Source organism: Salvia miltiorrhiza, chromosome 1, assembly GCF_028751815.1.
Source record: "Salvia miltiorrhiza cultivar Shanhuang (shh) chromosome 1, IMPLAD_Smil_shh, whole genome shotgun sequence".
Lineage (NCBI taxonomy): Eukaryota > Viridiplantae > Streptophyta > Magnoliopsida > Lamiales > Lamiaceae > Salvia > Salvia miltiorrhiza.
This window is the reverse complement of record NC_080387.1, coordinates 68,578,602-68,603,434: the sequence shown is the minus strand read 5'-3', so window position 1 is coordinate 68,603,434 and position 24,833 is coordinate 68,578,602. Positions and strand designations below refer to the sequence as shown.

The 24,833-nt window shown below is 37.1% G+C and overlaps 4 protein-coding genes across 6 annotated transcripts; 1 reads left to right on the top strand and 3 right to left on the bottom strand.

Annotated features, from left to right (window-relative positions):
- Positions 1 to 343: 343 nt before the first annotated feature.
- On the bottom strand, positions 344 to 3,648 carry LOC131005423 (NADH dehydrogenase [ubiquinone] iron-sulfur protein 8, mitochondrial). 2 transcript variants are annotated; one of them, XM_057932416.1, is made up of 8 exons: positions 3,450 to 3,648; positions 2,843 to 2,939; positions 1,832 to 1,885; positions 1,637 to 1,728; positions 1,407 to 1,520; positions 1,000 to 1,067; positions 805 to 916; positions 344 to 721 (listed from the first exon to the last, which is right to left on the bottom strand). In XM_057932416.1, exons 1-8 carry the CDS (start codon positions 3,501 to 3,503, stop codon positions 626 to 628), a joined length of 687 nt encoding a protein of 228 aa, XP_057788399.1. In that variant the 5' UTR covers positions 3,504 to 3,648; the 3' UTR covers positions 344 to 625. The 2 variants fall into 2 exon arrangements, with proteins under 2 accessions (XP_057788399.1, XP_057788398.1); XM_057932415.1 differs by having other exon boundaries at positions 344 to 916; positions 3,450 to 3,625.
- An 8,653-nt stretch (positions 3,649 to 12,301) lies between these two features.
- On the bottom strand, positions 12,302 to 13,126 carry LOC131012110 (F-box/kelch-repeat protein At3g23880-like). The gene has a single exon (XM_057940025.1). It carries the CDS (start codon positions 12,959 to 12,961, stop codon positions 12,302 to 12,304), a length of 660 nt encoding a protein of 219 aa, XP_057796008.1. The 5' UTR covers positions 12,962 to 13,126.
- Positions 13,127 to 18,065: 4,939 nt separating this feature from the next.
- Positions 18,066 to 20,012, top strand: LOC131005448 (uncharacterized). Of its 2 annotated transcripts, XM_057932457.1 has the most exons (3): positions 18,066 to 18,309; positions 18,563 to 18,681; positions 19,703 to 20,012. In XM_057932457.1, exons 1-3 carry the CDS (start codon positions 18,161 to 18,163, stop codon positions 19,720 to 19,722), a joined length of 288 nt encoding a protein of 95 aa, XP_057788440.1. In that variant the 5' UTR covers positions 18,066 to 18,160; the 3' UTR covers positions 19,723 to 20,012. The 2 variants fall into 2 exon arrangements, with proteins under 2 accessions (XP_057788440.1, XP_057788439.1); XM_057932456.1 differs by lacking the exon at positions 19,703 to 20,012 and having other exon boundaries at positions 18,563 to 19,007.
- A 488-nt stretch (positions 20,013 to 20,500) lies between these two features.
- Positions 20,501 to 22,611, bottom strand: LOC131005361 (putative pentatricopeptide repeat-containing protein At1g12700, mitochondrial). Its single transcript, XM_057932292.1, has one exon. It carries the CDS (start codon positions 22,490 to 22,492, stop codon positions 20,705 to 20,707), a length of 1,788 nt encoding a protein of 595 aa, XP_057788275.1. The 5' UTR covers positions 22,493 to 22,611; the 3' UTR covers positions 20,501 to 20,704.
- Between the last annotated feature and the right edge of the window lie 2,222 nt (positions 22,612 to 24,833).

Genomic DNA, 24,833 nt, shown 5'->3' with positions numbered 1-24,833 from the left:
TTCTTACTTTATCACTTTCTCTCTCCTACTTTATCACTTTATTACCTTCTCTTTCTTACTTTATCACTTTCTCTCTCCTACTTTATCACTTTATTATTACACACTTAAAACATTAATCTACAACTCTTTAAATCCCGTGCCGAAAGGTAAATGTAGCGTCTTGGCCGGGACGGAGGGAGTATTATATAGATTGGAAAAACTTGGTATATGAAAATATAGCATTACATTCAGACCAAATTCTTTCTATTCAGACCAAATTCTTTCATACAAACGAAGTTAATGATCTCCTCAACTATGGCTCCATCTTCTCAAGAGAGAAAAAATAACTCTTGACCAAAGCTTATTGACAAAAAATGAGTTCATAATTGCGACGTCAAGTTATGCGTTCGATAGCAAAAATCAAATCAACCTGAGCTTCATCTATAAAAGCAACAATACAGCAATAAATATCTGAAGCAAAAATAGCAGCTGCATCAATACTTGTTTTTCTTGCCTTTCTCGTGAAAAAGCTGCCAAGAATCAGGATACAAGAGGTGCATAAACAAATTTATCCCTTTATTCAAACGTTTCAGAAATTAAGAGATCCAACTCCAAGTTTTTGCAGGCGTCGAGGCCGATCCACTACTCAACGGTATAGGCTCTCAGAACGGAGGTTCTCCGCGATCTCAGTCTCCCACCGGTCACCATTTTCTAGCAGCTTCTCCTTGTCGTAGAGAAGTTCCTAGTACATGCAAAATTTGTAATTAGTCCATACATCTTCTCAGTTGACATAGCATAGCAAGTAAAGAAGATATTGGTAGAAACCTCATGAGTCTCAGTAGCAAATTCAAAGTTGGGCCCTTCCACAATGGCATCGACAGGGCACGCTTCTTGGCAGAAACCACAGTATATGCACTTGGTCATATCAATGTCATACCTGTCATTCTAGTATGTAAGTAGAATGCATATGGATGAGGGAGCGAAATTCTTCATAAAGTGATTTGAAGCAAACTCAATAACCTAGTTGTCCTTCTGCTCCCATCTTCCCGCTCCTCAGCTTCGATGGTGATTGCTTGAGCAGGGCAGATCTGTAAAGGAAAATATAAGGTGGATCAAGTAGAGCTCACTGGAGAAGACACGTAGATAGCCCACAGAGACCAGCAAAAAGATATCCATCCCAAAGCAGATTTTTATGCCTTAACGAAGTAGTTCAGCAAGATTATGATGTGCAATAAGGTTCAACGGACAAAAGACATATAGACAAACCCATCAAAGCATCTTCAGAGTGATAAAAAGAACTGCACAAGCTGTAGCCCGGAGTTTATGGAACTTAACGAGTAAGCAGCACATAATTATTCCTTTCAAATATTGCTGCAGCAGTTAGCAATAACCTAAGGCAATAGCAGAGTTGAAAATCAGATCCTTACAGCTTCACATAGTTTACAAGCAATGCAACGTTCCTCTCCAGTTGGATAACGTCGCAGAGCGTGTTCTCCACGAAAGCGAGGACTTAGAGGGCCCTTCTCGAAAGGATAGTTAATCTGCCCAGCAGTAAATTTTTCAGAAAATGACTCATCCCACGGTAGAGAGCTCATCCAACAGACAAACTCTTCCAGATAAATATGAAATAAGAACAATGAAGGAAAAAAAAACGTACAGTGACTTTCGGTTCAAAGAAGTACTTGAGTGTCAGCATCAGACCTCTAACCATTTCAGTGAGGAATAATGTGTTAATGCTCCTCTCAAAAACTATAGGATGGCACCAGAATAAGAGGATAAGGTCACACATTCAGATATAGAATGCAGATGAGTGAAATGCAGCCAAAAGAATAATATATGGAAACTCATGTACCAGAACTCCAATCTTTAGATATCTCCCTTACAAGCTTCTCTCTTTCTTCATCATCTAAAGAAATCAAGAAACACAAAATTCATATCCATAAAAGGAAAGTTGACATACAATATTTCCAGAATCTAAATAGTTGCTCGTAGTATCACAAATGCGAAACAGAATTCAATTCATTGTCACCCTTTGCTGTTTCTAATGGGACAGAAGAAATGAAAAAACCAATACAGAAAAACAAAAAATAAAAGGTGTGAAAGAAGAGAAAAATAAAATGTTGCTGCTGCTACTGCCCAGAGAAACTCGCCTCAACTGTGCCCCACAAAAGTCGACAAGTCGTTGTGCCTTTCCATGGCCAAAGCATGGAGGCTTTTAAGCATTTCACCTGGTGCACCTAGGCAACGAGGCACTGCCTCTGCCACACTAGGTGCCACTGGGGCAATAATTTACCTACTAGATTGAAGTCGACCGGCATAACTTTATCTACCAAAATTATACATATGCTCCTAAACCTTTTCAATTGCAACTTGCCCAATCAACTTTGCGTTTTTTGTCAATATAATCACATTGGCTGCCCCTTATATTGTGCCCGAAATTTGCTGCACAAAACTTTATGGGCATTTTTGCCTTTTGCAATCTAAATTGGGGACAAAAAGTAGTCCAAACAACAAACAAACATATTATGGCATGAATACAAGAGAATGACCGTTCTAGTTTAATTTGCACTGACACGAAAGCCTTCAATATTCGCTTGCAAGTTAAACACCTAACTAACTCATGAGAAGTTTTCCATTATTAGTGGTCATAAGGGGTATTTTTTTGACACGAAAAATAAAATGGGTGGGTAAGTTGCAACTAGAAAAAGTTCCCCGCAGGACCAGTTTTTAACAAAGTTCAGTGGGCGGATTGTAGTCTTCCCTAAGTAGATAATCAAACTTTACTTCATAAGCACCATGAAACTCATAACAACTGATAATGAAAAAAATGAAATAAAAAATGGTTCTAGGAGAATCTGCAAACCCTTGTCGTTAGAGAATGAATGTTTTGTGGCAAATGTGCGCTCAGGGTAAATAGTCCCGATACGAGCAGAGCCCTGCAATGCTTGCCCTGCCAGAGCCTACAATGTCCCAACAGCAACACCAAACAAACGTTAAACTATGAAGAAAATTCATTACAAAAAATTAAGTGCATGACGAAAACTGGTATTAAACATTTTGCATAACCAAAGAGAAGGCGGCTAACATTGTTCCAAGATACAATTAACTGAACCAACAATTCTGGCCGCAAAACAACCTTTGAAGAAGGGCCTTTGTCGTGAAATAAAATAATCCAGAAAATTCTCACACCGAAATCGCTACATAAAGATAATCTAGTAACCAATTCAATCTTATTGAGAAAAACGAGATCGAATGACGAGCAAACCCTAGACGATAAGAAACAGATGACTAGAGAGGGTCTAATATGCATTCATTAGTTTCAACCTAGTACTACTGAAAATGGCTTCTCGAGTCCAATAAATACCGCATTCTAATTGAAATCCGAATTCACAGTGTGAAGCTCCATGAATTGTTGAAAACAGAGAGAAACAATCATAAATTAAATGAGGAATTGGAATAAATAGGCTTACGAGCTGGCGAGCGCGAAGAGCAGATAGGGATTTGCGAGCTAAGATGGAAGCCATTTCCTCTCAGTTGCAGATTTTCGTTCCCAAATGGCCAAATTCACGATCAGAAAGTGAAGTGCCGCTGTCCGCGAAAGCTCGTGCGTTTGTTTATAGTCGGTTCGTTTTGGTGTAATATTTTGTAATTAATCAATTTATTTACTATATTATTTATAGCAAACACTGAGCAATTACATTAAAAAATGTAGCTCCGACTAATGCTATTCGATCTATTTAATTCCTGAACTTTTTTAGTATTGAGAAATACCAATTTAAATCTCTAACAAATCACTTTAAAATTCATATTGTTGTTGTTTTATCAAAAATACACAAAAATATTGTGAATTATCGAAAAATATTAATTAAAATAATGACTTATCGATCAAATTATCAATAATATAATGAGATTTAATTTCCAATTCAATGTCAATATTGCTAGCTAGTATCATAATTGAATTATAAATTACCTTTACGAAAAACGAATTGGCCTAGATGTAGTTATGTAGATGTTGTGAACCACATCTCACGTTCAATCGAATCGAAAAATTAACATTGGGATGTTTTTTTTTTTTATTAATTATTAATTATTAACGACTTTAATTGACGTGTTCAATAATTTATGGCTGATTTTATAAATCATGTTCATATGTTTTATTGATGTTCTCAATAATCATACTAATTTTAATAATTTATAATATATAATCTTTTAATATATGTATCTATTATTAAGTTATGGTGTCATAAATGTCCAATTGAAATAGAGTGATCCTAATTAGAGAACGTGGTTACTTTGAATTACACATGTAGATACAAACCATGATACCATTCTAATATTGTTATACTCAATAAAACCTTTATTAAGTCACAAGTTTAGAAAATTCATGCTTTGCTCATTGCTATTGGATTATGTATTGAAGTAAACTTGGGAGTTGGGACAGGTCATTATATTTATGGACCCGTTCTTAGCTATTTATGTGCTCCACAATACTTAGAAGGGTTTGGAAGCATTGAGTGACGATCTTAGCCCTTAGGGAAAGCTTTTCAACATGCTCGGAAGTGTGCAATTTTTATTTTTATCATGCACAGCGAGACGCTAATAAGACGGCACACGAACTAGTTCGATTGGTTGTTAATTTTAATGAATGATTTAGACATCGAGTTTTTCAACTTAGTTTCCAGATATTGTTCGTTCTCATTTGAATATATGATTTTCCTTTATTTCTCCAAAAAAACATTAAAAAATTATAATTTAGAATTAAAAAAAACAATAATCCTAAATATGGTTAATCTGAAATAGAGGTATAAGATGTTTTCTATGTTTCTAATTTTATAAGTGTGCAAAATGTAAAAATTACAATTGCCAAATATTTTAACAAACATAATATTGTACGTGCGTATACATAGTAGACAAGCTCTTGAAAATATTTCGAGTTAAACAAAAAAAAAATAGTGTAAACAAAGTTATTGAGAACATGCAAGTTTTTTAAAAAATAAAAATAAAAATGATTACATGTAACCAATTTTTTTTGAACTTTGAAGGTCTATTTGATCTAATGTCGAGTATGGAAGGATATGCGCTCTAGGAGTTGTTAGATGTATGTTTTCTTATAGTGTTTAAATAGAAAATGTAATTTCACGCAAGCATCTAATGCCCTCTTTCTGCATTGATCATTAGGAAATTTTTGTTAAATAAATAATGGTTTTAGTTTATTATAATTGGTACGACAAAATATTTGCACTAAATTACCAAACTTTCGGACTTAAAGTGCAATTACATAATAAATTATTATTATTATTATTATTATTATTATTATTATATCTTAATTTACTTTTTGAATTATGAATCATATAATTAACATTAATGATGTATATTGTTGTTACTAAAAAATTTGGTTAGAGAAAATTTTCAAGGATATTAAATTACAATTTAACTATTATACATGTTGATTAATTTTATTTATTAGTAATACAAATTCAAAATCCTAATAATTAGTTTTGATATTTCCAAACACTGAAAAATGAATATACGAATAACTTTTCGAGTTCACATTACTTTCCTAGCAGACAAGCATATTCATAGTGTAAATTTTAAATGTATTTAAATCCCATTCAATATGATCAACTTTGTTTAACTTCATTTTAAATCTATTTTAATTATAATTCATTTATTTTTTATAAAATCAAACTTCTACAACAATCACTCTTCCACTGTCATCCTCTCTGTTGTCGCCGCCGAGGGTCATCTCTGCCATCGGTGATGACTTACCCCGAGAGGCTGCTCATTCCGAGCCTACTATCCTTTGGCATTCTTTATTGTTTGCAAAAATTAATTTGATCATGTACATTTATAACTATGTGTATCACTCACTCAATGATCCATCGCTATATATGTCACCAGATGCAGAGATCATCAGCTAAAGCACATTTAGCTGCATTTTCTTCTCATTTTAGTGTGAAGCTGCTTAGTACAGAAAGTTATCTCAACTTGGTTTCATTTGAATGCTCATTTTGTTTTTAACTAATGTGTGATTCTAAACATAGCCCTTTTTCTAGCCGCTTAATAAAAATAATAACAAAAATCTGAACATAATTACTATTTTATCCTCGTAGCCTTTAATTTAAAATTCTATAAAAATAATCACTTTTACATTGTAACCCCAAAACCATGAAGAAAGAACAATGGCTTGAATTCAACAAATCAAATCAGCAATGAATAATAATTGTTTTCACGAGACATAAACTCTGATTATGTTGAATCTCTATCATCAATGGCGATCCACGTTGTCCATACATACCAAAATAATTATCATTCAATAGCAGTAGCCAATGGAATTACAAGGCCCACTCATCTCAGGGCAATCCCTACCTTGCCAAATTCTACCATCCTTATACAGTTTTGATGTTTATACAGTTGACAACTTAATTGGAATATTGCAAAATAAGTTCAAAAGCAGAGTGAGAGAACACATCCCATTTATGATTTGCCTACTAATCCAATCACTTGTTATTACTCTTTGATTTACTAATACGAAATAATCAGGGACAAAAGGTGAGCAAGAAGTCTTATAGTTTGTTGCTTGAAACAAATAAGAGGCACCAAATCCATGGTGATCATGATCTTTGCTGGAATGCCCAGCAGGAAATTTTATCAGCAAAGTTAATTACTAATTACATACAAATCACTTATGCATATTTCATCTGTAAATTGATATGAGTGGAAGATTAAATACTGCAACACAAGTTTAAGAGATCACCAAGTATGAGCACAAAAAACATGAGACAGACCTATTGAGAAATCTTAAACCACAAGGTCAAAAAGCATATCATTCACAAACATATAAGAATTTGCTTCTGCAAACAATCTATGTAGATTGCAGAACAAAAACAAGACATGCTAAATAAGTGGTGCATGCATCACAAAGCCATGAGGATAACAAAATTAGCCATATCAAAGTTAAGAAACAGTGAGTTATAATGGCTACTCTTCACCACATACTTAAGAAGCAACCAGAGTGGCAGTAGAATTGTTTTCCAAACTAAATACTAGAGTTACTTTGCAAAAAAGCATAAAAGAAATCCCATCATCAACAAACAAACTCGGCAAATCTCATTCCAACGCATAGTAGCAAGAGACCTGGCCATTGCTGTGGTTGAAGCTCGACACGAAGAAGCCATCCATGTCATCGAACCCGGGCTTTCGCTCCTTGCTGCTCACACTCACACCCGCGGGTGTCATCCCCGTCACATAGGACAAGCTTGTTGGAAATATGGTTTTATGCCATATCTGAAAATTATTATTTAATTAAATATTTATTATTTAATTAAAATAATAATTGGATGTTAATCTACATCTCGAGTAGATCAACGTGATATACTTGAAGTCTCAAAACCGATTTCCGGTGAGTGAGATATTGTATGTCAAAGTTTGGATGTTGAAGAGGGAAAATCAGTTTCAACTTCTGCGTTCAACGATTGCGGCCACCTACCGCAACCGCCGGAGTTGACCACCGGCCGTTCACACCGTCCGTTCACACCGGCCGTTCACACTTGGTTTAACACCTATAAATATGGGTGTGTTGTGAGCTTCATAACTCACAACTTACGAATCATAATTCACAACTCACAACATAAGTCTAGCTTAGTTCTCGATCCTTATTCAGTTCGCCGGAGCTCGCCGGATTGTGGTGCTACATCCGACGAGACGAAGTCGTTTTACCTTTGGGGAAGATACGCCTAAACCGAAGAGCACTACCGGGGCGATAATCTTCTTGCGGGAAGAGATTCATCTCGACTCGACTTATTATACGTATAATTTATTTATACAGTATATTTCAGTTGTATAAAATTATTTGAGTTGTAATTTCTCAAATTATTTTCTTTGTAATATTTTTCAATTATTTTGAGTTGTAATATCTCAAAATATTTATTTTGTAATATCTCGATCGTGTACCCGGTTCTAACAATCGCAAGAAGATTATATCTCTGCCGTTGATACACGTTCGAGAAATGGCTCACACCGACGTCAATATGGACGGCTCCACCACCTCTGCAACCATTGGAACTTATTCACACCGATGTTTGTGATTTAAAGTTCGTGCAAACTAGAGGTGGCAAGAAATACTTTATCACCTTTATAGACGATTGCACAAAGTATTGTTACCTTTACTTATTGAAAAGTAAAGATGAGGCTATTAAAGCTTTTATAAACTTCAAAAATGAAACCGAGAATCAACTTGGATGTCGAATTAAGATGGTTCGAAGTGATAGAGGTGGAGAATATGTAGCTCCGTTTGCTGAATTATGCAACGAAAGTGGTATAATACATCAAACGACTGCACCTTATTCACCACAATCTAACGGCGTTGCTGAACGCAAGAATCGAACTCTTAAGGAGATGATGAATGCCTTGTTGATTAGTTCGGGATTACCCCAGAACATGTGGGGGGAAGCTGTCTTAACGGCCAACTATATCTTGAACAAGAATCCACTCAAAGGGAAAGATGTAACTCCCTATGAGCTATGGAAAGGAAGGAAACCTTCGTATAAATACCTCAAAGTGTGGGGGTGTTTAGCCAAGGTAGAAGTGCCTTTACCAAAGCAAGTTACAATAGGACCTAAAACGGTGGATTGTATCTTCATTGGTCATGCACTTAATAGCAGTGCCTATCGTTTTATAGTGCACAGATCGGAGATACCTGATATACATGTTGGGACAACGATAGAATCAAGGAATGCTATATTCTTTGAAAATATCTATCCTAACAAGGATAAAGGTACGTCGAACTCTAATGATGGAGTTGATGGTGATGCTACAGGTTCTAAACCTATGGAAGTAGCTAGTAATTCTACTCAAGTAGATGATGCCACGGGTTCTAATCATGTACCACCTAATAGGAAAAGACCAAGGTCTAAACCTATGGATGTAGAACCGAGACGTGGGGAACGAGTTAGAAAAGCTAATGTCTATGGACCGGATTATGTTGTCTTGATGCTAGATGGCGAACCGGTGACGATTAAAGAAGCTATGTTTGGCTCAGATGCAGCTCTATGGAAAGAAGCCATCGATATTGAGATTGATTCCATTATGCAGAATCATACTTGGGTGTTAGTGGATCTACCACCTGGAAGTAAAGCTTTAGGATGCAAATGGATCCTAAAGAAGAAGTACAAATCTGATGGTACTATAGATAAGTACAAAGCCCGACTTGTCGTTCAAGGTTTCAGGCAGAAAGAAGGGTACGATTTCTTCGATACCTATTCACCTGTGACCAGACTAACATCTATTCGGATGCTTCTCGCTATTGCTGCCTTGCACAATCTCGAGATTCACCAAATGGATGTGAAAACTGCGTTCTTGTATGGCGAGTTGGAAGATGAAATATATATGAAGCAACCTGAAGGGTTTGTAGTACCTGGGCAAGAGCACAAAGTATGCAAACTTCAAAGGTCTTTATATGGGTTGAAGCAAGCACCGCTTCAATGGCATTTAAAATTTGACAGTGTAATGTTGTCAAATGGATTCAGAATCAATGAGTGCGATAAATGTATCTACATTAAGAATTCTAATAACGGATATGTTATTGTTTGTCTTTATGTAGATGACATGCTCATCATGGGAAGTAATTCCCGAGTGATTCAAGAAACCAAAGACATGCTAAGTAAAAATTTTAGCATGAAAGATATGGGCTTAGCTGATGTTATCCTTGGAATTAAAATTCTAAGAAGACCTGATGGTATTACTATAACACAATCTCACTACGTTGAGAAAGTGTTAAAGAAATTCAACGCTTTTGACAAGCCAATAGCTAAGACACCATGGGAACCTCGTGTGCATTTGAATGTACACAAGGGAGAACCTGTTGACGCAATAGAATATGCGAAGATTATTGGGAGCTTGTTGTATCTAACAAATTGCACTCGTCCCGATATAGCATGCTCGGTCAATAAGTTGAGCAGCTTTACAGCTAACCCTAGTAATGAACATTGGAAAGCTCTTGAAAGGGTTTTGAGATATTTGAAATATACTCAAAACTATGCGATTCATTATACTAGGGAACCCTCTGTACTTGAAGGGTACTGTGATGCAAATTGGATATCTGATCGATGCCAAAGACTCGTTTTCAACGAGCGGTTATGTATTCACTGTGGGGGGTGGTGCTGTGTCTTGGAAATCCAAGAAGCAAACATGTATTGCTAGATCGACCATGGAATCAGAATTCATAGCTTTGGATAAAGCTGGTGAAGAAGCCGAGTGGCTTAAAAATTTCCTCGAGGATATTCCATGTTGGTCGAAACCTGTGTCGTCCGTAATAATTCATTGTGATAGTCAAGCTGCTATCGGACGAGCACAAAACCATTTGTATAACGGTAAGTCGAGACATATTCGTCGACGTCATAATACCGTGAGACATCTGATCACTAGTGGAGTTATCACAATTGATTATACAAGATCAATTGATAACATAGCGGATCCTTTGACAAAAAGTATCCATCGAGATCAGATGTATAAACTGTTAGGGGGAATGGGTTTGAAGTCCACAAATTAAGGATAATCATAGTGGCAACCCAACCATGATGACTGGAGGATCCCAAGAACTTGGTTCAATGGGACAACTAAGCTATGAAAATCCGTGTGTTGAACACTCGAATTACCTATTCCTTGTAGAACAGTGAGTGTTCGGAAACCTGCACGTGGTGAGGTTAAGTCTTTGACTTTTAATGACTCTAGAACTCCTCGAAGAGGACAAGTATAGCAGGATACTTGAGTTAAGAGTCACCTATGTAAGTGTGAAGTGGGGCCGCTTCGATTGAAACACTTATGAATCCAAAGAGGTGTTCCAAGGCCTGTAATGGACACAAACGTGAGAACGAATAAGGATTGAAACAATATTGTGTCAATATTGTTGACTCAGTATACACCGAGGAGGACTAGTTCAAGGAACCATATCCACTAGGCCGCCGGTATACTCGATAATATTGACTATGGCAGGTTCAAAGCCACAAGCTACCTTTCCAAATGCAATGTTGTTACTTAAGAGAACTGAGCTAAATGTCTGCATACATTCGCATACTGATTTCTCACTCATGTGGGGGATTGTTGGAAATATGGTTTTATGCCATATCTGAAAATTATTATTTAATTAAATATTTATTATTTAATTAAAATAATAATTGGATGTTAATCTACATCTCGAGTAGATCAACGTGATATACTTGAAGTCTCAAAACCGATTTCCGGTGAGTGAGATATTGTATGTCAAAGTTTGGATGTTGAAGAGGGAAAATCAGTTTCAACTTCTGCGTTCAACGATTGCGGCCACCTACCGCAACCGCCGGAGTTGACCACCGGCCGTTCACACCGTCCGTTCACACCGGCCGTTCACACTTGGTTTAACACCTATAAATATGGGTGTGTTGTGAGCTTCATAACTCACAACTTACGAATCATAATTCACAACTCACAACATAAGTCTAGCTTAGTTCTCGATCCTTATTCAGTTCGCCGGAGCTCGCCGGATTGTGGTGCTACATCCGACGAGACGAAGTCGTTTTACCTTTGGGGAAGATACGCCTAAACCGAAGAGCACTACCGGGGCGATAATCTTCTTGCGGGAAGAGATTCATCTCGACTCGACTTATTATACGTATAATTTATTTATACAGTATATTTCAGTTGTATAAAATTATTTGAGTTGTAATTTCTCAAATTATTTTCTTTGTAATATTTTTCAATTATTTTGAGTTGTAATATCTCAAAATATTTATTTTGTAATATCTCGATCGTGTACCCGGTTCTAACAAAGCTCTCATCATAAGCGAAAATCTGGAAGCTACAATCTTCCCCTTTCTTCAGCTTGCTCACTTCAATGCGTCTCGTCTTCGTATCTAAGATGAAGAGCTTCCCATCCGTGCAACCACCGAGAATCTTGCCTGACCTCGAACAATCGAGGCACTGATCCACCTGCAACCGTCGATTCACCCTGAACCTCCTCTTGATGCTCCATTCACCACCCTCATAGTCATAGCACCACACATCAATCCCCTGCAACCAATTGTCATCCTTTTTGGTGCAAGCGAGCACAGCAATGGAGCCCTCCCAGCTTACAAACGGCCATGGCCCTTGCCCCAATCTGTCAACCCTAGGCAACGCCACAACTGTGAATCTCATGTTAGTGGCATCAAATCTCAGCAAAGCTTGAGCTACCTCAAGCTCACCATTTCCGCAGTCTCTCCGGGCGATGCAGGCGAACCAGTAGGGGTCTCCATTCACAATCACATGATTCTTAGGGTACATGACTGTGAACTTAAACCCCACGTCCTCAATGGTTCTGGTCTCCATTCACAATCACATGATTCTTAGGGTACATGACTGTGAACTTAAACCCCACGTCCTCAATGGTTCTCCATGAACCAGACTTTGAGGAATAAACCTCAACCACAGTCTTCATTTTCCTTCCCTTCATACACGCAATCCTCACCACCTTGAAGTCGTCCCCATCTGCATTGCAACCAAACCCTAGCGAGACCATCTGCGCAGCCCCAAACCTCACAGTGGAATCCGGAAGAATTTTCCACAAATTGGTAGCAGGGTTCCAGAGAACAATTTTTTGGGTGTAGGAAGGGCGGGTCATGCAAACCATCCCGTTGCAGTGATCTAACCAGAGATCTGCTGCATCGCTCGGGGCAACCCTGTTGGGGTGGACGCTTAAAACAGGGCAGTTGAGGAGATGGGTTTGAGCAGCTCTCGGTCTCGGGGATTCTAGAGAGAGAGTGGTGTGGAGCTTTATGAAGCTCGGGTTGAAGACGAGGCCGCTCCAGGGCTTGCAGACACACCTGAATCGGAAGAGAGATTTCACGGGCAGTCGCGTCAAAATGGCGATCATAATGTCGCGAGGAAACAAGCAGTCGGCCATGGCGTCGATCTCCACCGCTGCGTTGTTGCTGGATTTGGAGCGATTGGGGTTTCTTTTCGGAGGCATTTTTGATTATGTGAACAAGCCAAGTGTGGAGGAGGGTTTTGTGAGGGTTTTGGGAGAGAGAGATTGGAGCGCAGACGAAGCGTGAGTGATGCTCTGCAACAGTACGTTACTTTTTCCTCTACATTTTGCAGTATATGAACACAGTAGCCCGCTTCATCTGCAGGGGTACTGTTGCAACTTACTTTTATTATTATTATTATTTGTTTGTTTCTGTTTTTAAATAATAATGGCCCCCATATCCTTTTGGGGTGAATAAATGCCTCACCAGTTGAACTATGCTTCAATGTCAGTGATATACTCGTTCCGTCCCACTTCAATAGCCTCATTTTTTTTAGGACGTCCCATTTCAATAGGCTTGTTTCCCTTTTTAAGAAATAATTTTAGACTTCTTAATTTTTATTTTTTAAAAATAAAAAGTTACAAAAAATAATTATAAAGTGGACAATACAATAAAATAATTATTTTTTGTAAAATAAAATCATTTCTTAAAATAAAAGTGGATAATTTTTCTTAAAATAAAATCCTTACAAAAATAATTATTTTTCTTAAATAATTATTTTTACTAAAATGAGATAAGGGAAGCAGAGATGAGATCTAGTGTCCCACAATTTTATGTGTATCACTGTGTCTCATGCTTATATCTATTATTTTAAAAATATTTTTTATAAAAATAAAATTTATTATAATACTATGAATTATATTTAATTTTTATTTCAAAAAATTAAAATTTTAAAAAAGTATATACCGTGATTTTGAATTTATCAACCTATTATTAGCTAATAAAAGTGAAATTAAATGATAAAAAATAATTATATACCCTAGATTGATGGAATAAACCCTAGTTAATAATCACAAAATTAAATTAAAGTATACAAAGTTGAAATTGAAGAAAAAAAAATATAAGAAAACACATAAGATTGAAAATGGGACACAAAGTGGGACATAAAGTATGGTACACTGAATCTCATTCCAGGGAAGCAAAGGTAATTAACAAAAATTAGGTATGTACTTAAAAGGTTAAAATTGTGTGGACCACACCATTATCTATCAAAAAGTGAGTTTCTTAATCTCTGTGCCGAAAAGAACTGAGTCTATTATTTTTTTTTCTTTATAAATTAATAATATTACATAAATTAATAATATTACATAAATAAATTTTTTCTTTATAAATTAATAATATTACATAAATAAATTTAAAGATCGTATTATAATTTAAAGGGAAAATTGCATGTAAATACACAAACTTTGCTAAAAATTCATATTTGACGCGAATTTAAGATTTTATAATTTAATACACCAATTTAATAAGTTGTTCAATTTTAACACAATTTTCATTTCCCCCAAATTAAAAAATGACGTGACTCCTACGTGGCTCACCGGCACACGCCATTCCGTTCGCCAGTGTAAAAATAAAACGACGCCGTTTTCTTTGAAATAAAACGGTGTCGTTTTACACTCTTTCTTTTTTAATCTTATTCGAATGAACCCTAATTCTAATTTTTGTTCCAATTTCAAAACGGGAACCCTAGCTTTCTCCCTGTTCCAATCTTCACTTCGACACTCTTCCGAGCAAAAAATTCAGCACAGCAAAAACGAAAACATCAAAATTCTTTGAACAAATTCAGCCACCCAGAATAATACCACCAAATGATCCACTACCGATCTTACGGCCGATCTTGAATTTACCTCCGAGTATTCGCTGCCCACCATCGATTCCCGGCGGCATCGCCTCCCTCGGCCACCACCGACGTCTCTGTCTCGTCCCCTCTATCTTCCTGAACTTGCACACAATTACATACAGAGCGAGATCCCCAATTTCAAGCCGTCGCCGCTGCCGCCCTCAGTCTCTCGCTTATTCCGCCGGAGGCAGTAGCAGCAGCCCCTCTCTACAGTCACCTTCGCCATTTTGCTTGGCCGACGAACAAATTGAGATATCTTCGACACCGGTTTCTTGCTCAGCCCGTCGGCTGCGACGAGGGATGAGGTGGTTAGATAAGTGGGGCTTCTCCGCTCTGTGAGGATTGAGAGAGAGACAACGTGATTTGAGATGGAGAGAGAAGGAAGACTGAAACAGGGAGCTGAAACAATGCCGTTTTGTTACACAACAAAAAAAGGCCATCGTTTCAATGCCACGCTGGATAAGTAGTTGACACGTAATCGACACGTCATATTTTTCGATCACCGAAAAAAAATTATGTTAAAATTTGACAACTTATTAAATTGTAAAATCCTAACTTCGCGTCAAATATGATTTTTTGGCAAAATTTGTGTATTTACATGCAATTTTTCCTAATTTAAATTAGAATTCAAGATTTTTAATTTTAGATATTATAACTCTATCACTTAGTTAATACACGCCCCATTATCTTACTAACTTGTTTTAGAGTACATCGATTAGTATGATTTTAATGAACATTTTGTGTTTATAATTTTCTTTAAAAATTTTATAGTAGCAATTTTCATTTATTAGGTGAGGTCTATGTATATACTCCCTCCGTCCACGATAAGTGTGGTGTAAATGGAAGGACACGGGTTTTAAGAAAATAATGGAAGATGTATATAAAGTAAAGAACGGGTTCTACCGAAGTTGAATTGTTAGTTAATTAATAAATGGTGTATGAGATAAGTTTTTTATAAATTTTCTGTGTAAATGGAGTAAAAGTATAAAGGTATATATCTGAAAATGAAAAAATCACATTTATTGTATATGTGAACAAAAATGATAAAAAGATCACATTTATCGTGGTGGACGGATGGAGTATTTTTTTGAAAAATTGGAAAGTGTCCTCGTCAGAAACAGAGATTATCACAATTTTTTTTTCACATTTTTTTTTTGACAATAGAGATTATCACAAATTATTATAAGATGAATTGGTGATGGTGACGTGATTTTGCAAAAAAAAAATGTAATGCAATTATTCTTTTTTTTTTTTTTAAGAAAATATTGTACTCCCTCCGTCCCATAAATAATGGCCTGTTTTCCTCTTTGGGTTGTCCCACAAATAATGGCCTATTTCCTTTTTAGGAAATAATTAGGGTTTACTTACTCTTTAATTAATTGTTCTAATTTAACTTCAATTTTCACCTAACCCTTTCACATACGGCATCTCTCTTTTGCTCTCTCTATTTCTCTCTCTTCCGCCGCTTCGTCTCTTTGATCGGAAACCCTAATTTTTCGCCTGCTTCAAGAGGCGCCGCCTCTTTGCTGTGGTTGTCCATGGCTTCTCCACCGTGAGCCACCTCTTTCCTGTGGTTCTCGACAGCGTCTCCACCGTGAGCCGCCTCTTTCCTGTGGTTCTCGACGGCTTCTCCACTGTGCGCCCCCATTTACTCCGATTCTCCGTTCTTTACGCGCCGCGATGACGAAATCCCAGTGGGAGGGTTACCTGAGCGGTGATTTCGTCCCTGACAGTGAAGATCCGTGCGATTGGGGCTCGCCGTCGGAGATTGAATTCCCCTGCTGGTTGCCGCCGTCGGATTTTCGATCTTCGTGTCCTTCACCGGTGTCTGGAGAAGCCTCTGTCGGGCTGCCTTCTACGGAAGGGACGAGTGGAGACGGATTTGCTCCGGACTCACCCTTGGCCACGGTTTCTCATGTGCCCAGGCGAACGATCTATTTTGGGTGAGATCTACCTTTTTACCTAATTATTGTGATGCTGGTGTGTTTGTCGATAATGGCATGTTCTTGTACACTGGGTGATGGATATAATTGGGTATTGAAATGATAAAAAAATGTTGCTCACTGTTTTTTTTGCCTAAAACATCAATGATTCAAGTATATTTGAATGAGGTGTTGAATTGCTCCTAGTTTACTGTCTATGTGCGGTTGTTGCTGCTTGGCTGCCTGTGGCTTGTGTGCTTTTGCCCTGTGTGGCTGTTGCTCTTGCTGCCTGTGGCTTTATGTGCTTTAGCCATGTGTGGCTTTGTGTGCTGTTGCCCTGTGTGGCTGTTGCTCTTGCTGCCTGTGGCTCTGTGTGCTTTAGCCCTGTGTGGCTCTGCGATTTAGCCTTGTGTGGCTCTGTGTTGCTGTTGCCCTGTGTGGCTGTGTGTTGCTCTGCCTTGTTTGGCTGCCTGTGGCTTTATGTGCTTTAGCCCTGTGTGGCTTTGTGTGCTGTTGCCCTGTGTGGCTGTTGCTCTTGATGCATGTGGCTCTATTGGTCTTTGCCTTAGCCATCTATTGAACCAAACAACATATTTTCATTGCATACAAAAGGCATTCTTTACATATTGCATTCATATACAAAAGGCATTCTTTACAACTAAAAAATGCATACAAAAACATCTGCATTTTTTCACAAAAAACAGTTTGGCTTTCAAAAAGTAATCATTCATCTTTCCTTCACTAAGTCATGGTTCTTGAATACCTAAGTTTGTCATTAGGTATTCAATCCCATCTAATGAAATTGATCCTATACCTAGATCATTCATTAGATGGTCCATGCCCTCCTCACACCCATTATCCACAAGATATTGTAGGCATTCCTTCACTAACTCATTAGAGACTTCCAAATTTCTTGGAAGTTCATTTTGCCTAATGAGTGTGCCCTTCTTCATGTGCGGTATCTTGTATGCATTGTGTCCTTTCACCTTCATCATTTCCACCATGCATCCTTGAAGACTCAAGAACACATTGTTTAGAGTAGTAGGTGAGAGGTCTTTATATGACTTCTCAACTGCAGCCACTAGCTCCTCCACATTGTTGCACACATTTTCTGTTTGCAAGCTCTGGATTGCTCTAAAAAACCCCAAATCATTGATATTCGTGTCTGGACTTTACAGCTTTTGGCGCATTAGGAGGGAAGTGAAATTTTGGGCAGGAGGGAAGTGAAATTTTGGGCAGTATATCTTCAAAAAAAACGTCCCCAAAAATTTGGCCAGTATTAACTCAATTAAAATTTGAATAATAAAATTAAAGAGAAACCTAATTGTAATAAAAATAAAAGAATATAAAAAAGTAAAAGTGGGCCACCACATTCTTAATGGTTACAATTACTTTTGCTAATTAAATGGTTAAAAAGGTGGGCCACCAACTTTAACACCTTAATTCAACACTCCTTAATCTCCGTGCCCAAAAGAAACAGGCCATTAATTCTGGGACGGAGGGAGTATCTTCTCAATAGGCGAGATAATCGCAAGTAGAATTGTAGAAGAACGCTGAGTAAAGGGTTTAAGCGCTAAAACCTCTCAACGAAAGCTCCAATGGCGTCGTCTGGCAGATTCGCCGCCATAATCGGTAGGAGGTCTCTGCGCATTCGCCCTAATTCAAGCCCCAAATCATTCGACTCAAATCACATATCCGTCCCCGCATTCTCTTCTTCGACCAACCAATTCACTGGTGCTGCTTCAAGGTTCGGGCACATAAATTCTTCATTTGTTGGTTTTACTGGATTGTTTTCTTCGATTATTATTATTTTTTTTTAATAAAAAAACTTTACCGCTCTCGTTCATATTGGATTAAATGTGTTTTTGGCTGGGTTGAGTGCTGTGCTGGACCCTTGTCTCTGGCCAATTTTGTACTGGTTATTTGATAAGGTTTGAATGTTTTAGGGTTATATATTATGTCACGGTTACCAATTTTGTGGTTTATTGTGTTTATCAAAGGTTTGCTCCAGTGTTGAGAAGCTTGGTGACAATGCTGCCGCTCCATAGCACGATTGCAGCTGCTCGATTGAAGTCTAATATCGCCATTGATACAACCTGCTGGAGTTGGCTTTCTCAAGGTTGGGTTTATCTATTTGTAGTGCATCTCTCAACTGGTTAATTGTGTTAGAATAAACTTTAACTGGTAAAGTTTGATCGATTTAGTTTTTCATATTGTTGATTTAGTATAGCTGCTGTCACTGTTGTTTGGAAGTTGATTCATGTTACAGTGTGCTACTTTGTCTGATAGTTTTGTTAAACGTAAATAGGTTCTTGTATTGCTTAGACAGTAGAATGAATTGTGTCGACTTCAATGGAAGTAAACTGAACAATTGTTTTATGTAAGTTGAATTATAATCTCAAATTCCATATGACTTCAGTGGAAATAAATTGAGCAGTTAATACTTGATATTTATGTTGAATTTTAATCTCGAATTCTACATGTGTTGAAACTCTACGGATGGAAACATTTCATTCTGCACCAAATAATGTCGACAAAAATATGTTGTGCAACTCTCTTCTTTCATATTTTTGGTCATTGTAATTGTAAGTTAACTGATGGTTTTTTCCTTTATGACAAACTGAGATTTGCTTGGAAATATTCGTATTCACGTTTTGATGCATTAAAGGTAAAGCATAAGTGGCACTGCATTGACCATTCACTGATTAAGCCTATTGTGGTGCATTACACTTGAACAGCTAGTACTGAATTGTTTTCTTTAATTGATGCTCCTATTTCTGAAAGCAAACAGGATTGTAGAGGTTTCATTTAGCAGTAACAGGTCCCCACTATCTGGTTTGACTTAGTTGAGATTTTGATAATCCTTCCCTGTTGTGTAATTCCTTCATATTTGGAGTTTTGAACTGAAAACTTTAATATAATTCATTGCTTAAAATTTGTGAGGTATAATAGCAAGACTGCAAGGGTTTACTCCTAGTCCTAGTTCAAATAAATCCACAATTTTTACAATATGAATTATAAATTCACTTTCAATTCTTATGATGCCTTATTCATTCCTTTGCTATTCCTGATTGCCGTTTCATATGCACTGTATTATTTCCACTGATTTTCAACCTCGATTTCTTCTCCATGTGCCATAGAGTTGGGAATTCCTCGGTGAACAATGATCCAGACAACATTGCATCTAGCAATCTCAGCCTGTTGGGGTTCACTTCAGTTACTCTATGATCCCCAATTCCTGGAATGAGTCACTGCAGGGCTCTAAAAATGAAGGACCATTGCTACTTTACCCTTAACGATGGATGTATTGATAAGATGTATTTGACCCTTGTTGATTGTCTCGAGTTTCCTACAAATCTTAATTTACACTAAGTTATGCTTCATCACAAAGCTTATCTGCCTGCTGGTTTCAACTTTGATAAATATAAATTATTAAATTGTTTACGTGGAGATTACAGATTCTCTGATCCTTCAAGCATTGAGCTTAAACAAGGTTTGCAGTTTCCAATCAGAGGATCAGATACTGTACCAGTTAATCACCTAACCAATCAGGTCTACTGTAGTGATTCAAGACATCTATAGTTCCCATGCTAGAATGTTGTAGCTGAGAAATGAGAATTTAGTGTTCATACTTGAAGCGTAAGTCTCCACAATCTAAAACAATAAAACTCAGCTTCCATCTTCCACACGATCCAGACTTAGTTTTAGCTAGATAGGGAATTATGTAAACTCTAAAGGGTAATAAATTGGAAACTCTAGATGGTTTCCAATTTCAACCAAACCTAGATTGAAAACAAATATTATGTTTACTAAAGTAATAATTGAAAAAATGACTTTTTTTTGTCATTCTTTTCCTTGATCATTCATTTCCTAAGTTCATCATATTCGCATCCAGTTTCATTGTTTCAAACAAATTATGTAGTTAGACTCCAATCATATCAATTAAAAATCTAAAATGGTGGATGTTGAGGATTATAATTGTTGATGATAAATTGGATACCATGGATGGTTTCTCATGTCAATCAGAAACAGAATAGATATTTTTCAGTACGAGTTTCATAACCTTATCAAAGAGAACACTATCACGGCCTTCCGTTGCCAAACTCTTCAAGTAGCATTGAAAAAGTAGTGGCATCAAGTGTTCAGCTCCTCGAATTATTCTCTTCCAAGAGTGGCAAAGTAGTGGTGTCAGGTATAAAGCCCCTTGAGTTCATCTCTTCCCAGAGCGGCAAAGCATCTTTAGGCATCTTGTTCGTTTTGAGAAGTTCTCGAACAAAAACATTGTAAGTCGCTCTATTAGGCAAGCAACCATTGTCCACCATTTGAATCAGTAAGACTTTTGCCTCCTCTATCCGCCCTTTTCTGCAAAGTGCACCAATAAGGATTGTATATGTTACGACTGTAGGCTGCAAACCTTTGGATGGAAGCTCGTCTAAAAGATCTTTTGCCCTGTCAACTTTATTATAATTGCACAATCCCTTAATTAGAACATTGTAAGTTACTATGTTGGGAATGATGCCTACATCTTCCATGGTATGCAACATCGAAAATGCTTGACTAATGCGACAAGCACTGCACAAGCCATCCAACATGATATTGTAAGTTATTATATTAGGAGAAAGTTGTAGAACCTCCATCTCTTTGAACAAATTCAAACCATCTTCACACCTTCCTTCACGAAATAAGGCATGTAGCATGATGCTATAAGAAACAACATCGCGCTCCAACCCTTTTGCAAGAAATGTGATAAAAAGACGCGAAACTTCATCCGCTCGTCCCATTTTACAATACACGTTCATCAAGGTACTGTTGCTTTTAATATTATGATCGATGGCGGATTTCACTGCTAAATCAAACATGTTTATGGCCTTGTTCATTTCACCTTGCAAGCAATATCCATTGATCAATGCACTGTAAATTTTAATGTTGGGTTGAGCATCTATTTGATTCATGAGTTCCAAAATACCATTCGCCTTTTCCATTCTTCCCTCTTTACAAAAAGCATTCACCAGAACAGAACAAGTAATCACATTTGGGTAGACCTCATTAGCCACCATCTCATTTAACATGTTTCCAGCTTCATTCGATCTCCCTAAATTGCATAACCCCCAAATCATGGAACCATATGTCAAAGCATCAGGTGAAATAGCCTTATCAGCCAAGGTGGAGAAGAGTTGGAGAGCATCGTCAACCATTCCATTCTTGCATAGATGATAAATTATTGTGTTGTAACCAATAACATCGAGCTTGCAACTTCCTCTTTCCCATAACCTGAGCAAATCAAGCACCTGGAGGGTATGTCCAGCTTTGCACAATCCATTTATCACTGTGTTATAAGTAACTGCATTAGCTTCGACCGACATCTTTTCAAACAGTTTTGCCGCCTCTACGATCTTTCCAACCAACATAAGACCTTTAATGAGAGTGGTGAAGGTTACAGCATCAGGCTCATGCCCAAGCTTGAAAAAGCTGCCTAAAATCGCAAACCCACAACCAGGTCTTTTCAGTCCGCAACAGCAATTAATCGCAATATTCAGGGTGTAGCGATCTACAGGAATATCACTTGCAAGCATTTTGACGAACAGATGGAGGGCAACAGAGTATTGTTTCATCTTCACTACAGCGCTCAATAATCTATTGAAATCAATAACACAAGGGCGAGGATGAATTCTCACCATTTCCTGAAATAGAGCGATAGCATCATCTGGCTCCCGAATAGATCCGAAATCGAACCTGGGTTCGCGGGAAAAGTGCCTTGTTTGGTGGCTGATTTTGGATCTGGGTTTGCGGGAAGAGTGCCGCATTTGGATTTTGTGGCTGACATTACGAAAATTAGATCTGGGTACAGGAAATGAGTGAAAACTTAGAGAAGCAATGTCAAAACTGAAAGATTTGAATGAAGAATTGAACGTAATTCTTTCCAAATCCATGGCAGCAAGCGAGATTCGAATATTCTCGAGTGGATTTCTTTATGTTTGGGGGGGAGGGGGTTCTTTTTCTTCGGATGAAAGGCCAAATGCGCATGAATTTGTTCCACTATTTTGTTTCGGGTAAAAAGGCCAAATGCGCATGAATTTGTTCCACTATCTTGTTTCGGGTAAAAAGGCCAAATGCGCATGAAATTTATGTATAATAACTAAATTTGCCCCATTATAAACCACACAAATTTTAATAAAATATGAATAAGATCTTATTAAAATAATATAGACTATCAAACGCTCATATAAACCAAGACTATTTAACAATTTTGACTTATACAGTATACCAAATGCACCTTTAAATTGGGACTCTTATTTTAGTAAAATATGAATAAAATCTTAGTAAAATTCCTTCAAGCATTGAGCTTAAACAAGGTTTGCAGTTTCCAATCAGAGGATCAGATATTGAAGCATGTAATCACCAAACCAATCAAGTCTAGTAATTCAAGACATCTATAGTTCCCATGCTGGAATGTTGTGGGCCTTGTGGCTGAGAAATGAAAATCTCAAAAGTCACTTGAAAAAGAGGTCTAAAAATTAGTATGTGATTAAAATGTTCATACGTATAAGACAACAATTAATATGATATGTGATGAAATTTTGAATAGATTATAAAGTAATTACAAATTTAATAATTTATTCGGACTTTGTAAGTTTAAGTCACTATTGATATTTTTTTTTTCAGTGATTGGTTTGAACTATAGCAATATAAATTTAAGTAACTTTCAAATAAATGTTGCAGTTTCTATTTAAAAATTGTGTGGGTCAATACTCTATTTAGATTTAGATTTCATAAGATATCTAATTTAGGTCAATTTCAAATAAATGTGACAATATTTTATTTTAAAAAGATCTCATTCAGTACTTTATTTTAATAAAATAAAATTAATAATACTCATTCCATTCCAATTTTTAGTATTCATGTTTTCATTTTAGTGTATCCCACATTTTTGTATCAATTTTTATTTTTAGTAAAAGTTTGTGGGACTCTTACTCCACCTTAATAATTTTAACACTCTCATAAAAATGAGACTCTTATTGCACTCACAACATACTCAATTATTGTCCTCTAGGGGACACCAAGTGGTGCGACCTCCTGTGTGTGAACAGTGAGGTCCCGGGTTCAAACCCCACTGCTCCCCCTCCCCAACTCCCCCAAATCAAAAAAAAAATACTCAATTATTTTTTTCAACATTATTGAATAAAGAAATTTAAAGGATGCACCATAGGGGACTCGAGCCTAGGGATGGCAATCGGGTACGACGGGTACGGATAGTAACTATCCATACTCATACCCACGAACTAAATGGATAGTGATTTTTAACCACGAAACTATCCATGGATATCAAATGGTATCCAAACCCGCTACCCGCGGATACCCGTTACCCGTCGGGTATCCGCCAACCCGCTATCCAACGGATACCCACCACCCACTATTCATCGGATACCTGCGAAACAGAATTTAAATATAAATTTATAACAAATTTAATACAGGAAAAAATTAAAAAAATCAACACAAATAACATAGTTCAAATCCACATCCTTCATCCATGTTGAAAGCCCATATTTTTAGGATTTTTTTGTGGATATTTGATGGGTATTTTACGGGTAATTGGCGGATATTTTCACGGATATTTTTCGCGGGTAAATGAGTTTCGCGGGTATGGATAGTAAGTATCCAAACCCATATCCACGAACTTAATGGATAGTGAATTACAACTACGAAACTATCAGTGGATATCAAATGCCTCTCAAACTCATCCTAATAGGTTCGGGTTTTCACGGATATCCGATATCCGCAGGTAAATTGACATCCCTACTCGAGCCCAATACATTTAGCCATAGTTATTAATCATTTACCGCTAGCCTAACACATGTACAGCAATTTCATTCTTAACTGGACACTAAAAATTTGAATGGGGTTTTTAGGCCCGGGTTTTTTCGGGCCTACATTTTGTACAGCCCAATCAGCCCAAAACACGGGCGGGCCGGGCCGGCCCGTCGGGCCGGATCAATTTTTGCCAGCTCTAGTCATAATATACTCATTCACTTTTATTAAATATTTCTCGTCTCATTCTACGACAATCTTTGAAAATGGAGGGAGTATCATAATTTAGAATGGAAAAAGTATTTTTCCAATTTAAAGTAATTTAAGCAGTATTTAAACATATTAGCATCACTCTAAATTTTTAAATTCATGAAATGATTGGCTATTTAAAGATATTCGTTAAATTTAAGTGCACTGCATGGGTGGTGGTTAAATATTAGAGTCGGCCGCAAGAAACTCAACAAA